General features: G+C 38.1%; 1 protein-coding gene across 1 annotated transcript; it reads left to right on the forward strand.

The window, feature by feature from the left end:
* Positions 1 to 5,582: 5,582 nt before the first annotated feature.
* LOC139115370 (macrophage mannose receptor 1-like) lies at positions 5,583 to 15,204 on the forward strand. Its single transcript, XM_070677438.1, has 10 exons — positions 5,583 to 5,725; positions 6,605 to 6,899; positions 7,093 to 7,163; positions 7,979 to 8,267; positions 8,785 to 8,855; positions 10,062 to 10,338; positions 10,430 to 10,500; positions 10,938 to 11,111; positions 13,142 to 13,381; positions 14,523 to 15,204. The coding sequence occupies exons 1-10, from the start codon at positions 5,671 to 5,673 to the stop codon at positions 14,741 to 14,743; spliced, it is 1,764 nt and encodes a 587-aa protein (XP_070533539.1). The 5' UTR covers positions 5,583 to 5,670; the 3' UTR covers positions 14,744 to 15,204.
* Positions 15,205 to 17,622: the final 2,418 nt, after the last annotated feature.

The raw sequence follows: 17,622 nt of genomic DNA on the forward strand, positions 1-17,622 counted from the left end.
GTTCAGTTACTTTCTTTTCACAAGGAATTCGAACATCCTGTTTTAGCTAACATGGCTGTATTGAGATCTAGCACCTGGCCGTGGTCGAATGTCACATCTCCTACGACCCTCGGCTCTGCCTACGCGCCCGTGTTTATACACAATTTCCTATTTGACTTGCCGAGTTTAAGGTGGAACGTAATAAGTGTACACTGTGAGGCCCGAGGTACAACGTTCAAGCAACCTCGATTGACATACAACTTGACAGACGCGTATACGTTTGCTCAACCATATAACAGCATAAGCCTGTACGGTATTGTGTTATCAAACACCTATAATCTGGTCTTTATTCGCTATACCGTGACCCCTCGGTCTACGGCCTCGGGGATAGCTATGTATTTCTGCCTACGTGCGGCTCCTGGGGGTTATGAACAGGCGCTAGATACCCCTGATGACCAGATAATAGATGTTCAAAATTGTCTTCTCACCTATCAAACAACCGAGCTTTTTAACTTCTTTGGATTTTCTCATTAAATTAACTTAGTTTTCTGATTATACAACTTAAAGTCAATCAATATGGAAGTAGCGATTAGCTTGTCTAACTGTACTTAAACACTATCTCCTGTTGATTGACCAATCAGAGTGCTCATTTCAGGGTGTTTTATTTACTCGTAAAGCCTTGGTCACCAAATTCCAGAAACGAATGACAGCGCCGTAGTAAAGTACTGTCCAATCAAAAGTGAACATGTCATATTCTGTAGACATCTGGTACGTTTTAATATTCAAATTTGGTAACACAGCGGAAACCAGCTGCAACACAAAATCTGCTGTGCCCTAGGGCATTTATATAATGTGCCCTACGGCATTTATAGGATGTTCCATTACATTGGAAGGCTATTTCACAAATAAAAGTTTTAATTCATATCCTAAACATGTTACATTGACAAAGGGGACGGTTGACGTAAACACATTGAAAACGAAAATATATCAGTTAGGGGCGATAGTTTTTAAGTCGGATAAAACCCTCGTACTCGGGCTCTTCTGGTATATAAAGTCCAACCCTACGATAAAATGTCTCAGCCTGCGGCCTCGACATTTTATCGTTGGGTTGGACTTTATCTACCAGAAGAGCCCTCGTACTCGGGCTTTATCCTATACATAGCGGGAATGCTTAATAGAACTTAAAAAAATGTTTGAGGATGGAAAGATTGAAACTATCCTCTGTCACAGTGATACAGTGCTTTTTTCTAGGTGGGGAAAATTAGGCCAGAAAATGGGAGTGTTTCCAATGATCAGACCCATCACTTTTCAAATCTGCCAATTCTTCTCCCCCATCCATTGAAAAAATTCCGGGAAGACTGAAACACGTTATATTGTGTCTGGAGTAGAAGAACCATGGCCGTAGCAATAACTTAATCTTTGCGGACCAAACATTTTATCTTTCGGTCTCTCAAAAACTGAAGCTTTGATGTCTAGCCTTGCCAACAAACAAGAGAGAATGCACAACAAATAGAACAGATTGTCCACCCTATGTGGAATAAACATATTTTGTGAACAAAAAGTCAGACGTACAAAAGATAAAAGAAATGTCAAAATTAGCCTCAGATAGGGTTTTTCTGAAATTCTATAGAACTAACATCTGTTCGATAAAAATTGCAACCCATTTTTTATCGTAGCCATATGGTACCCCATCCCTCTATCGCCCTATAACTCGGCACAATTCAGAATATAACGAAAATAAACTTACTGACGCAATGTGCACTGCGTATACAGTGATATATCATCTGTACCTCTGAAAGCTTGTTTGCTTGGTGAGTCTCTGCATATGGACTAAAATACAAACATTTTCAATGGTTTACAGTTTACGATTTACGATGGGTTGTTTCGTTGGCAGATGATCATAACTCCTCCTGTAATATTATTCTGATTTAGAATCATTCCAGAACTACGTTACTTTTGATTCTCTGATCATCTTAGTTGTCGTCAAGGATACAGAGCTTGAGAAATTATAATATTATTTTTCCAGGCAAATAATTTCAAAAACTCATTCAATTAAATAAGGTCTTTTACATGATGTTTCGCTCATGAGAAAACTTGTTCTCAACCATTAAGCAGTTTCTATTTTAAAATAATATGAGTAACAAGAGTAACAGTGGATGTCTTTGACTTAGGCCAGTTTCCTCATTACTATTGGTTTTTGATCGGCAACATAGGGTACCAACCGACGTAGACCTACAATCCGCCTACATTGTTACCGTACCCATCTGGTTGCTGCAGAAGTAAACATACAAAGTGGAATTAATCGAATATATTTCAAGTTTCAAGAGCCTGCTTGTATATTTCCTTCGGATTCCACTACACAATTTTATAACCGATATGGCATGGTATATCGGTTGGTTAAGGACTGGACAGAAATTAGTGAGGCGCGGGTAGTGTATTTTGGGGTCGGTTGCTATTTTGTGCGCAAGCATTTTTGAAGGGCCATGAAATTTTACGCATGCATTTGCGGAAGGGTCACCATTTTTTGCGTAGCTATTAAAAGTCAAATGTGGCCGATATAGTGCTTCGTTCATAGATATCAAATCATAAAAAAATAAGTCTGTTCGGCAAACTATTGACCCCCAATTTCCCTGCAAAGCAAGCTATGTCTGTGCTTTTATATATTTTTGATGATTTATGTGAATGTACTTGGTTGAAGTGGGAGGTAAAAGTGCATGTGTGTACAATAAATTTGATTTTTGAATTTCATAGAAGGTGTTGATCTACTATACATGATAGTCTATGAGAAAACTATGAACAACATTTTCCCAACATAGAACAAACATTATATTACCATGCCCTGCCTGTCGCATTTTGATTGGTCGAGCTGAACCACGTGACTGATTACAAATACACAGTAATGGTCTGTTTACATGCCCGTGAATATGAATAATAAGATTAACAACTCAAAGTATCGTAACTTTACAGCTCCGAGTCAAACGTAAATCATAATCAATCACAAAATAAAATGGAGCACTTGTGGGCCAAGTTGAGATACTTTTTTCTGTAAAATATCTCCGGATTTGCCAATATTTTACAGCACGCGTGACAGTGCATCGCGTATTGCTCAGTTCTGGGCCCAGTTGTCGTTCGCTCCGAAAATATTTGCAAATTTTGACGGTTTTCTCAGGTTCGATGATAATATAATGGAAATAACAGACTCCGCTCTGACCATTAACGTTTATTTATGGGCGTGGGTTCGAGAAAAGCCAAATTAACGGGCGAGGCTTTGGCTTTTCTCTCGCCCTTGCCCATAAATAAACGTTAATGGTCAGCGCGTCGCCCGTTATTTCTATAGTGTTTGACAATCGATACAAATGTGCTTGATGAGAATACGGTGTTTGAAAGTTGAGGTGCAAACAGCAAATATGATATTGGAGTTTCACTGAAAAATATCAATTTACTTCTCTGGTTGTCCAGGGGTAAACTATTAAACATTATTGCCCCCAGGAAAACGTGCTATATCTATGCATTTAAGGATAAATAATGTCCAACAGTGACTTATAGGCTCTAATAAGTTTCGTGACAAATAATATTGCTCTCTGTATAATTACAAGCCAAACTATGACACAGCTACTGTCCCTTTTGATGTTGAGTAAACAATTGTACTGCAAATTGTTGATAGAATTATTGATCGTGAAATTTGATATTTTTTCATCAAATTACTAGAAATGTTGCATAAAAGCACAGAGTATCATAGACAGAGTGGTAACGCCTGCATGCCTTTTGTTCCATGGTCGTCTCGGTAGATTATTGGCTTTTCATATTAAAATGAGCTTCAAAGGTGTTAAACTTTTTAGAGGCTTTGTTTGTGGTTGATAATTACACGAGATTATGCGAAATATACGACGACATGGCATCGTACTGCCAGTCGCGTAGCAACCATAGTTACTTTGTGAGCTCTCAGGCCAGAAACACTGCTTCACGCCAATCAAAACATAACACGCCAGCAGTTTCATAAACATGTCCTTCCTTGACGCACGTGTCAAAGACGGTATGACTGACCGTAAACCATTGAGTAAAACCAGACAATATCGATAAAAGACTTTCAAATTGGGTTCAAACACACTCATTATATATTCATAAAAATATGAGAGGAATTTTTAAAACGGTAAAACTCACTTTCCTGAAGCTCAAAACACTCCCGTTTTCGCCAGCACGTCAATTCTGCTCAGCACCACACGAAAACAACAACACAAACTTTGCCGAACATACTTTCGCTTAACAATTGGCGAAAATCCGAAAATTACCGAAGGATTCATGGTCGGCACTCTTCGGAAAAGAGAGGCGAGAGCAACCTGAGGCGAGGCGAACATGGATGGGTTACGTAACCGCTTCACGCCTTAAACAATACCTGTTGCGACTCTATCTATCTTTCTCTATGATAAAAGTAATTATATGTAAGGGTTAAAAAGTATTACCTGAAAGTTCAAATGTAAAATGAGCAATTATGTTATTGATATGGCCTATGACACGCAGGGGGGGGGGGGGTACTTTTCTTGCAAACACTGTTGAAGGGCCAATGTTTTTCGCGCAGCGTCATTTTGAAAAACACCGGCCCTCCTACCTCTTTAATTTTTGTCCAGTGCCTTAGAAAACGTCACATTGGCAACCAGACGGAGCCTCCAAGCCGCCACAATTAGTCTGGCTTACACACAAACACTAGCGGATAGGTAAAGGTCAAACATCAAACACACACAATATTCGAAGTTGTCTGTAATGTGAATTGGGGTGTGCCTATCTGCCATTGCTGTAACCGTAACTCTATGGACAGTCAATGAAAATATAGACAACCCAAAGCAAAACAGAATTAATCAAACTCTTCATCCGTAAGAATGTACTTTCACTAGCTAGTTGGTGTAGCTTGTAGACTCTGCCTTCGGCTCTCGTGAAAACACATAGTGTGTTTTTCAGAATTTGCGAAGCTTAGTGGAGGGCGTCTGAGAGTGAACGTAATGCAGATATAACCATAGGGAAAGATTTAGTCGTCAATGCATCATGACTTTGAATTATTTACGGTAAAATTGAGAAATCAATTGACACTTTATATCTTTCCTTTGAACTCGGACCTAATGAGAAAAATGAACACAAAAATATCAGCATTTCTAATTCAATTGCAGTGACATTTTCCGGTGTCTCCTTGAACTAATCCGTACACTCACTTTGTGACTCATGCAACGTCAGTACTATTTTTGCCGCAATGTATAAATAAAACAGCGCTTTTTTCAATTAAACCGTGTAAATACGCGAACGGAGTGTGTGACTCCGTTTTGCATCAAATACCAGCAAGCGTTAAGTAGTTTTATTAGAAAAAACTAGTTTTAGTGAGTCATATAGGGTTGCATAGCTTTCTTAAACTGAACTAGCTTTAGTAAGTCCAAGTTACGTTGGTTTACCTTTACTGACTGAGCCGCAAATGACTGATTTTTTCGTCTGAGGAACCAAAATGATGTTATCACATCTATTTCCGTCTGTTATTTTTTTCGCGAGAGCGAGCTCATTATAATATGAATTTTAACATCAATACATTACTCATGGGGAAATGTAAATATATTATAAGTGAGGATCGCCACAATATATCAGGAACCAAAGGGCATTGTGAGGGATTTTCATCCCACATTTCCTACTGTACGTCAAGACTGATACAAATCCATGGGCTGGCTACAAATTTCAATCATTTTCGCCGCTTTCTTCAATACCGGGACAGGTAAGATTTTCATTTTTCTGAAATTTGTTGACCGTTCCTGATATTTAGGTCTTATGAGTGCAGTAAGTCAAATATGATTATTTATCAAGCAAGATAGGTGATGCACAAAGTTCACTATGTCCCAATAGACCTGAAAAGTCTGTCTTCCATTTCGTCATCTCAAACAAACACGATTGGAACTAATTTTGGATGATTGGATAGTGAAGTAATGTTGATTTAATCTACAAATGCGATTCATCTGCTTTTCTTTTTATATTACACACTTGTTTTTATGAGTAATTTGCGATATTGCAACATTCAGATATATGGCACCTAACACTTTTGAGAAATTTGCAAAATATGAAAATCTAATTATCCCAAATTAGTTCCAATAGTGTTAAAAGCATTATTTCTACGAAATAAACCCTGTGGGTAAGCAGTTCTCATCCATTGGTATTCATTTATTGAACTGGCGTATAAGGGGTCAGCGCCTATGTGAAGGTCATCAGAAATTTTCCTATGTTAGAGTGCACACATACCAGCATGTTGTTGCGATGAGTTTTGGAACCTATTGCTGAGGTTTGTACATGGGTAAACTGAATAAATTTTGAGACCTTCGGTATTTGAGAGGGTAAAGCATCATTCATAGACCATCACTGTATAGTAAAGCTCTCTATGGTCATACAAATAATGTTCTTTGAATAAAAATAAATGTTATCAAGTTAAAACTCATTTATGAAAATCTACTTCTCGAATATATATTCTAAGCATGAATTTAATTTAAATACTACGTTGTACGCAGATATGATATATATATTGTCTCCGGTAGTGACTTTGGTTTACAGTACTGAATGCGCTAAACGTGTGCACTGAATGGTTGCTTTAAAACATCTTTCACAGATTCTCTGACTATATTCACCCCATATGAGGCGTTCATCGGGCCCAAGAGTTACGATGATGCCAAAGCGTCGTGTGAAGCCAGAGGGATGACCCTAGCCAAAGACACAACCGAGTCGAGCCACTCTGCCTTACTTGCTGTCGTTAGGGCTAGAGGTATAGGGAAAGGAGATGTCTGGATTAACGGCATCCTGGATTCAGACGACAGGTGGATCACTGATGATGGAACTGCGCTGAGCAGTGACGGTTTATGGGCAACTGGAAAACCTGATGGTAGTGGGCGTTGTTTGCAGTTGCGGTACGTGATAAATGAAAAAATCATTACATATGTTATGATTGGGAAATGTTTGCCTTAATTTAACTAAACAAGTTTTGATACTTTATCAACCTACCATTGGTCAATTACTCAGAGTGAAGTTACCGACTTATGTTTCTTTCTATTATCTTTAACGTTGATAATTTACATTGATGAATTGTTCTCTGTTTATCAGGGCTTCTATGGAACATCAATGGGATGATGACCTCTGCGAAGTAACCAAAGCTTATGTTTGCGAACCTGCAGGTAGGGTACACGCATTTCCACCATTGTACACAATCTTAAAATAGCATTACACAATTTTAGATGGTTACCATACTGTAGAGTAAAAGTTTACCTCATCGTGTAATTCTCCTACTAATCCCTTCTTGCCCTACGTTAGATTTCATATTTTGAGGGAAACATGGCATCCTAAGTAAGATTAGAGAGATGATACTGAATTCAAGGTTCGAGACTTTGCTTGACAATTTCTCTTTTGACGGTTAAATTGCTGTTAAGGTTGAGTCCCTTTTGGGCAACATATTTGCCAAGCGAGCAATGGTGTTATAGCTTGGCGCGTCATCGATTTATCGCGAGTGTTTTTCATTCACTTTTCACAAAATAGAAGAAACTGTTATACATATTTTGATGATATATAATTAGTTGTGCAACCGACTCGAAATGTAAGAACTGGCTGTAGGTCACTGTCTATGAATCCCCGTACTGACGTCGAGTAAAACAACAATGACGCAAAATCTAATACCATAGAATATAAAGCACATTCATTTACTGACACACTTTCAACGTTGGAAACGTCATGCGCATTTATCAATTTTGATTATTACCAGAGAATATCGCAACAGTGACGTTTCTGCGTTGAAAAAATGAATAGGTATTCGCACATATGTTTGTTAATGCCAGTGAGTAATTTTACATTTTCAATTTATCAAAGACGACCTTTGTGAGATTGGATAGATTTAACTAGTATTAGGATATCTTATCACCTTGTGAGTAGAATAGCGTAAATAAGTTAAGCGTATTCTTGCTGCTTAAATAATACCGTATGAACTCATTCACGGTAGCATATGGAGACTCATCGTATGTAGTGTTCAGTGAACCGAAGGGTCAGCGTGAAGCACAGGCGTCCTGCGAAGCACTAGGCATGACCCTAGCCAGAGATACAAGTGTTGGTTCCCACTATTCAATAGTAACAACCCTTAAGGTGTATGGTTTGGAAGGAACAGACGTCTGGATAGACGGTCTTCGAGATTCTGACGGTGCATGGATCACTAATGACGACGCCGAGCTACCAAGTTACCATTCGTGGGCAGATGGGGAACCTAATGGTAGCGGTCGCTGTTTGCAGCTTTGGTAAGTAACATTTATATTTACATAACCATTACAAACCATTACGAAGATACCGTTTGCCATCGCTACGGAGCAGAAACTAACACTGGGCAAAATGTTGTGATATACAACAATATATACACATATACTGATTCTGTATATGTGTCAAACACGTTCAGTATACACTTACATATACTAATAAAATACAAAACTACAGTTTACACTTGGTGTGCAAAGATCTGCATTACGTATACTCTTGATCTGCATAGATATACGCTTCGCATATCAACGTATTGAAATGTTCTATGAACAAAGATATACGTTACGTATGCAATTAGTATTGTGTTCCATATACGTAAATATACGTAAATGTAGTGAACGTATATCAAACATATTGTCCGGTGTAAGTCTCAATGAACTGGTGTATAACAGATTGAGCCGCAACTGAACTATCAAGGCATTCATCATGATGAAACTTGAAAATATTTTGAGGAAACTTGAACTGTCAAATATTCGTTGTTCTTTATCTTTCATACCATAGGTCTGCTAAGGGTCATCAATGGGACGATACTTCATGCTATTTCTCCAAAGCATACATATGTGAACCCGCAGGTAATGTCCTGTTGCTATTGCCTTAGCTGCAAGATGGTCCCTGATATGTGTTTCGCACCTTTCAGTCTACTCTCACGACTCTTCTGGTCTATATTCAACAAAGCAATATACTAGCGGAGTGGCACCAATTCTTAATATGGCATTGAAATTCAATTATATTATTATCCTAGACAACTCAGATGCATAGTGATTCGACAGCTATGATAAAAATCCAGCTTTCTGTGTTGTGTTATGCAGTTTTCGTGGCTGCGATAAGTTGGACAAGAAAGTTTGTATACTTTAATGGATTCCTCTATATTCTGTGAGCAAAATGATGACAGTGATTGTAAAGAACGCATCGAATTTCCAACAGCAAGCCACTGTGACATTTTGTACTCCAATAATACACCATGTCAACCTGGGGAGACGTACTTTAGCAGAGCAAAGTTTGCCCAAGTCCATCGTGGGCCAGATGCTGGGTACATTATTGCCATTATTTTATAGTTTTGGCAATGCCAGTGAAATTGTAGCATCTCGGGCCACAATACTGGATAATCAAAATTATTACCAGTGATAAATTTGAGCGATGACGTCACAAATTCACTGGTAATAACAAAGATATAATGAAATTAGAAGTATATTTTAAGTTACGTTTTTCAATTTACGTTTTCATGATAAATGTGAGGGTTTACACCCGCACATACATTCATTTAAAATAACAGCAAACCGTTGTGGAAACCGTCTTTACAGACGTTTGAAGAGATGGCATTCAAAAATGTATTTATTTGTTTTAACAAGATGAGTGCATCAAAAATAATGAAGATTTATATTTGAAAAAGATTATAGATTCTCAGTTGGGAATAAAGCTTGGTTACATGTGTATACACGTGAGTATATCGTGTTCGCTTGATGTCTCTGTAATTTTTAGCCGTTTGCGATATCTCAAGAGATTTTAAAGATCCAATAAACTACTCAAATAGTATCCACGCGAAATAACACTTCAACTTCTTTTTTGAAAGTGGATTATTGGTTAAGTTTAGATAATATATGATTGGCTCCTGTACTGTCGGTGATGTGCCACTTTTCCCATGACACCCAGCAATCTCATGCTGTACCAGATTTCACAACATATCGTGAAACACGGGAAAGCAGTCCAATGGCATGGTTAGTTTTTCCCAAAATGTCGTTACTATACTATATTGATTTTTTATGGTTTACTTACCTCAGCCCCGTTTATGGCGTTCAGAGAGCTGAAGACTTACAGCGATGCCGAGGCGTCTTGCGACTCAAACGGCATGACTCTAGCCAGAGACACAAGCGAGAGCATTCATTCAGCCATACTTGCAGTGATTAGAAACAACGGTTTGGATATCACAGACGTCTGGGTTAATGGTCAACAAGACTCTAATAATAGGTGGATCACCAGTGACGGTGTTGAGTTAACCTCATATCATCCTTGGGCGACTGGAGAGCCGAATGAAAGCGGCCGTTGCATACAGCTTTGGTATGTAACACATTAAAGAGGAAATTATCATTCTTCCTTGAATCTTTGTTAATATATACTTACCATATGACCCTGTTGTTATACATTCTAGGGCAAATAAAGGCCACTTATGGGATGATACCCCATGTAGTGCGAAACAACCATATATTTGTGAAATTGAAGGTAATAATTTAATAATGTTATTCACATGCCACATTACATTGATAATTAAATAAACTTTACTAGTATAATATAATATGTCAAAAGGTCATTCACCTGTTACCTTTCGCCGACTAAAAGTTATAAATAAAAATAATCATAAAATCATAATGATATAGACTCAGCAGTGTGAGAAGAACTGACCATGCATGATATTACAGTATAGAAGTACTTTATAGGGATTTAAACACCGTCAATATAAGTTTACGTACGAATATGGGTGAAGAAGGGAGAACGCTAACCCGTATGTAACATCTATGGTAAGTAATTAAAAGGTGTCAATTTTGAAGACGAGTGGCAAATGTTGTTCCGGTATTCCAACGATCGACCTCTAGCAGTATATTTCCTTATGGCAGACTATGAGCTGTTTTACTTATGTTGTCTTCCCCTATCCTGAACAGGAGTGAAGTCACCGACCAAAACATACTCACCATCTCCTCAACGCACGGATGCACCATCACTGCCTCCATCTCATCGCGTCCCAACACTGCCACGAACAGATGCCCCGGAACCGTCGCTACCACCACAACCATCTCCAACGGCACGCGTAACGACGCCCCTTGGAACTAATTCTGGTAAATTGTTACCAATTTAATTCTCTAACCGTAATTGGATTCCCGACAAGGTAAACGTATGGTGACCGTCCCTCAGATTCGCGGCATTCGAGTTGGAAAATTTTACCCTATTGGCATACGATATAACTTATAATCATGTGCACAGGCGAACAAAATCGAAAAAAGGTAAAACAGAATAAATGGAAAAAAGTAGCACAACTTTCCGTATTGCTGCTTACAACTCGGTCAGACTCATCAGAGTTCACAATAGGGATATTTGCGTTCTGAATACCATTAATTGTGAGTAATGTATTTTCCTACGTCCTGTGGAATTAATAAATTGAAAGAGTTTAATATAATATTCAACATGACAAAGTACTTTGACAAAATTTTAAAATTAATCATAGATCGTACAGTAAGAAACATATGCTTTAACATACCTACTTAGTTCTTGCTTTTCAAGGTCTGTACTTCTGGTGTGTATTCGACCTGATCGGAAAGTGTTGTGGAAAGTATTTTTGGTAGATGCAATGAACGCGTATGGTTTTGGAAAACTGCATTTTTTGTGCGGGGTATTACCGTATCATGTATTCTCTATTTGGAAGGAAGTTGTGATTGGCTGTCAGTATGCTGCATGCAATCTAAGGGCTACTTTTAACCTCATAATAATCTTGGCCGATTGGAATTGTTAAACATCAACATACTTTAGACTATTGTCCAATTTATTATTCTAAAACTTTACATTTTCTTCATGTCTCGTTCTGTCGGATGGGTCAAAGTTAGTATACTTTATACGATAACTGTGATTTCAGGTGCTTGCAAATACACTGAATTTGGAGAGAGAGTATCTAAAATAAATTTCACTTACTGAAATGTACCCAATGTCACCAGTTTGCTATTAACAGTCTTGATTAGAGCTATAGTACGATTATAATAACAAAATGGAGAAAGGACTACAGCGGTCGCATAACTCCAGACATTATGTACAAAAGTATTCACATTGATTTTTACAACCAAATGCATTTTAGTGTATCAAAAACCTGAAAAGAACAACAGTAAAATCGATATGGTACCAAAATCGATGTGGTCCTTTTTTTCTAATTACATTTTAATCAACTCCGTCTGCAAAAGTTGAAACATTGTCTAGCAGGAGGTCAGACGCCGGTGTTTGTGGCGTTGTGGTGGTGTTGCTTTGACTCAGTCTGACCTCTAGCTTGTTAGACAATGTTTCAACTTTTGCAGACGGAGTTGATACCTCTGCTATCGCATAAAAGATAACTGCACATGACCGTGTAATATTATACAGTATTTCCTCATAAAAAGTAATTAAAAATCGTAGACCACATCGATTTACTGTTGTTCTTATCAGTTTTTCGATACACTAAAATGCATTTAGTTGTATGTGGATTGCTGTTTATTTAATAGACTGAACAGTATATAATTTTTGGAATTTAACACTGACTGACCATGAAAGAATCCCATATGACGTAACAGTGGGGGAAAGGATAGTTAGTAAAGACGGGAATTTAATTTCTAATTTAATTTCTAGGAAGACCTGCAGGTATATTAATGTTTACACATCATCGACAGAGATTTAAGAAAATATCATTTAAGGCGCCGATAAGTTTAATGTCGCGAGTTGGATAGTGCCTGAAATGCTTGTATTCGCTTGCGCGTTTTAAATTGATCGTCCGCTCGAAAAAATGGCATATTGCAATACATTACAATAATAAATTAAAATTAAAGAGAACGTTTGATTATTAATTTCTTTGACTTAAAAGTATACTGTCACCTGTTCCAATTTTGCCACAGTTACCATGGAAAGAGAAGATCTAACTAATCACAGATTTTAAGCGGGGGGCCGCTTTTCAAAAAAAGCGCCCTCACATGGGCATTTCGAATACCAAGGAACGCACGCCCCTTTGACCATATATGGGCATATTTAGATTACAGGTGATCATATACCTTTAAGCCTCTGCCCATCATGTTACTTCTAATATCAATGATATCTTATGACTTAGTTTGAGTTTCGTATCTTCTCATGCTTTCAGGGTGTGAATTACCCCTTGGACTTCACAACGTGGCTGAGGGCAAACCAACCGCTCAGAGTTCAGACAAACCGAAGAAAGACTCAGGGTCGGACAACGCAGTGGACGGGAACTTCAATACCGATGCTAGTAAGCGTTCATGCTCATGGACTAACAAAGAATTTCAACCGTGGTGGAGAGTGGATCTCGGAAGTACCTACAATATCTATGAAGTCGTCATAACTAACAGAGCAGACTGCTGTCGTAAGTGAACACCAACACTTCTGCCATGAGCATAAACAGATAAGAGAAGCAATAAACTACACCCTGCTTCCTGAAAAAAAATATCCAGTTTTGCCCTCAGCATAGCATTTATAATTACGTGGCATGTGACGAAAGCCATCGTATCCTTTATATCAAGGTGCAGGACGGATCGTGATGGGCACCACGAGTTTAAGTTTTGTATATGTTGCGTTTCTAAATAGTCAGGCAATTTGCCTTATATTATACAAGCTGTCTGGGGCAATTGTTGTAGAGGTGTACTTATCAACGTAGTCCATCTTCCTGCTTATAAAAAGTACCGATAATAACTCTTTGACGCTTATCATTTCTGACTAAGGACCAGAATATGCTCTAGCGGCTGAGGTGTTGTGTTCTAAACTATGTGCTTTAATAAAGTAGTTCGAACCAAACAATCCCTTACTCCTCAGACTTAGTCATATATTTCAGTTCTCCTTCTGTCTTTTATTTTCGTTCACATTTTAATTTTGGTACCCAGCTTTAGCTCAGGATAACGTGCGATAACAATAATTTTAGGCATTGTCTTATATAAGGCCAAAAAAATAAAAAGAAATGTTTCTGGTCAGCGCGCGCGTCACTTGAACAACAGCGCGTCACCCTTTTTTTCTATTTGTGGCCGGCGGCCATGGCTGACACCAAACCAAAAGAGAAAGAGAAAATTCTTTGGGGGGCATGATCAGTGACTGCATGAACAGTATATATGTAACTATATTGATAAAACTATAAAACAGACCCTCCTCCCTCCCTTGAGGGAAAAAAAATAAAAAAAAAATAAAATGCGCGTCGCCGCACCATTTTTTAAAGAAAGACCTGACCAGAAACATTTCTTTCTTTTTTTTTTGGCCTAAGCCATCTGAGTTGGATATCGTTCGATTGCAATCTTTTTCCCTGGTCAAACATATGCACAAGCATGAGCACAAAGATTCATGAAAACATTAACACACAGACACTGTCACACAGACACGAATACGTAGATAGATAAAATACATACATACATACATACATACATACATACATACATACATACATACATACATACATACATACATACATACATACATAAAAAACATTCATACGTAAAATAAATAACTTTTTGATTTTCCAGAATTCCGTATTAAAGAAGCCGAGATTCGCGTCGGCAATAGCGAAAATTTCGAAGATAATCCTACTTGCGGACAGAGGATATCCAATATACAGGCACGAGAAAACCCAATTCACGTGAGATGTGGTTGCGAGACTCCGATGAGCGGACAGTTCGTCAGTGTTCAACTCATCAACGTTAAACAGATGCTTACGATGTGTGAGGTAGAAGTCATGGCCCTTTAGCTATATTCCATATTGCTAAATAGCAGGATAGGTTCCAACCAAACCTCAAGAAATACATCTGTCCAATCGGAATGGCTAAAAACTTTCTTAGGTTTCTTTTACATGCTGAAATTTTATGCCAAAAGGAGCGAACATTACATGGAACATCTAACCAACTTAAAGGTTAATCTTGGTTTTTCATACAGTTTACCTTTGCGCGTGCATGTAAACTCTTTTACGATTGTCCTGTATTTGTATTGATGTCATAAATTCGAAATCAATGTTATATCTGTGTTCGTAAAATTGTTGACTAGAAGGTTTAAATTCACGTTTAATAATTTCACAGGGTAAACTTAAGCATGGCGTGTTTTCAATCGGCAAAGTAAACCAATGAAATGTAACAATCTTATATAATGGGAAAGTGTAATGGTTATTGCGGAAAAGCGAATAATAAATAAACATATTTGAGAGGTTCAAAGTAATCACAAGCTTCATAACTTAGATGTTAGGTAGCGTTCTTTGATTGCGTATGGTCTCAGCCATATCTTCTGCGCAGTTGTGGTTTTAGTGTCAGTAAATTTAATCTTCTTTTGCTGACGATGTTTCACTGTAAGGATGTGTCTGTACTTATCGAGGTTTCCTGCCGAAGTCTCCATAATTATTCGCTGATGTACATTAATTGTATAAGTTCAAATAATCATGCGATATAAACATCCATTGAACCAGTCTAACTGAATTGTTCAGGTATGCTGCTTTCGTGTTAAATACTTGCTCAGTGCAAGAGTTCATTATTGTTAACTATCAAACGATCCCATTGAAGGCACTATACGAGAAAAGTCGTGAATCTGCAGGTGCAACAATTTTTCATCGGAGAAGAGACTTAGCTAGGGGGAGAGAGGGAAGTGTGGATTAATTTCGTTTTAGTGTAGGGATGTGCGAAAATAACGTCATTTAGGCCTATCATAGCCATTATTTGCTCTTTCCTAGTTCACCTACAAAATTACTCCTTCACGGCCATTCATTCTTTTTTTATTGGCGTGTTATTTAATTTCAGTAGATTTTCGATCGGATTCGAACTCACAACGTACAGCAAAAAGTCACCTGGCGAAGACTTCACAGTCAAAAAGCACAAGGCCAAATCCCAACCCTTCAAAAAGAGTGGTTCAAAAACCGAGCTAAGTTGTTACAACTTTTCTTACTGTGACTCCTCCACAAGTGGTAGAGTTAATGAAGCACTCGCACGCACATACTCGCTATCACACACAGAACGCAAATTTTATCAGAGCGATGAATAAATCCTTTTATTAAGTGAAATAGCGCCTCGGAGACATTTATAATTACGTTTTTTGCCAAAAGTTACAAACTATTACAGAGACAATTCAAAATAAAACTCGTGTAAAGTGGTCATTGGCCTAACACTGGGTGTTTAATCAAACTTGTTTGCACATATAAACAATACCAGAATATTTAGTCATGTGCAGGTAAGAAGATGTATTGAAGGTGCCCTTGCGAAAATGCAAAATTCTCGATGTCACTGATGACATCGCTAATGGCATCAGTGACATTTGTCCTTCATTGGTGACCACCCCCTTTTTGACCTACTAATTGATATATGCCGGGTGCCGCATGTTGGGATGCGCTTACTATTTTCGAAACACCTGATATCACTTCTTTGTCTTTGCAAGAGGTCCATATATCTTTCTTTCCAGAATTTGACTTGTGTGTGTACGTTACTGGTGCTTTGCTTTCTTTTCTGTGCAGTTTTGATTCCATATTTATACAAATTGGCGATGTATTACGGATTTTTACCTACTGTTATCGGATTATGGATGAGTATAATTGTGATTATTATACAGAAGAACACGTACTCTCAAAACACTCATTTTTTGAAAAGTAAAAAAACGTTGTACAACTTCACTTTGACACGAAATCTCTCAGGTTTTTAGCTCAAGGCAGTACATAACACTGTCCTAGTAGTCCTGTTTCAAAATGGCCTACGATTTATGTCCTAGATTCATGTACCGGCCACACTGATTGGTGTTTGCCATCGTATACGGTCCGCTTACAGCTCACAGATTAGCTGGACCGTTTCTTCTAGGTCTCATTACCATGTGATGTTATACTACGGCACTGTGATTGATTGCACCGTGTCCTTGCGTTAGCCTCGTTCTGTATAGTGTTCACTGTCTTGTAATACAGTGTCCCATCTACTTCCTGGGTACCGTTGTGAACCAGTCATTTAAGTGTTTGCACCAGGCACTTGGTTCTATCATAGCGGGCTTGTAAATACAGCTCTTTGATTGGTTCAGATGCAAAAAGGCCCTTTTGTATTATTCTTGATATACCATGGTTGGAACAATAAAGATGTACGCTGCTGTAGCATTGCTGAAGAATCAGGCGGCCGGAGACCTTTTACATTCGTTCACTTTTGGTTTGGAGGGCAACAATTAATCCAACTTTGGCATATCGTAAACAAGTTGTAATAATTCATATTCTCATTGTGGTATTTCAATCCATTTTTTGGAAATCGTAGTGTACTTAGAACAGTTCCTTCGACATCATCACCAACTGACTCAAAACAGTATGCCTGTTTAATTTACTCTTTTTCCTATTTTGAATGCTACTTATATTTTGTCAAAATGAAATCGAAATATCATTAAATCCACCACATTGGCACCTTTTCGTTCATCGAAACCTCTCCGATATTTACAGCATTAATATTGAATGTCCCATTTTTATGGTTAGTCGGTGACATTAGTCGTAAAGAATACAGTATTCAAAATTTCACGAGTTTGTTCGCTATTCTTGCAGTTACGATTGCTTCACTCTGGTGCTTCAGGTGTCTGAAACCTGTAAGCTTTGTTAGTGTTGTGCAATCGGTTGGCACCAGACTTCTCCCA

This window comes from Ptychodera flava, chromosome 17 (assembly GCF_041260155.1).
Source record: "Ptychodera flava strain L36383 chromosome 17, AS_Pfla_20210202, whole genome shotgun sequence".
NCBI classification, from domain to species: Eukaryota; Metazoa; Hemichordata; class Enteropneusta; family Ptychoderidae; genus Ptychodera; species Ptychodera flava.

Coding starts and splice junctions, on each gene's coding strand:
- LOC139115370 (XM_070677438.1), top strand. CDS start 5,671: ATGGGCTGGCTACAAATTTCAATCATTTTCGCCGCTTTCTTCAATACC. Junction 5,726..6,604: donor TTTCTTCAATACCGGGACAG/GTAAGATTTTCA, acceptor CATCTTTCACAG/ATTCTCTGACTATATTCACC. Junction 13,382..14,522: donor TAACAGAGCAGACTGCTGTC/GTAAGTGAACAC, acceptor TTGATTTTCCAG/AATTCCGTATTAAAGAAGCC.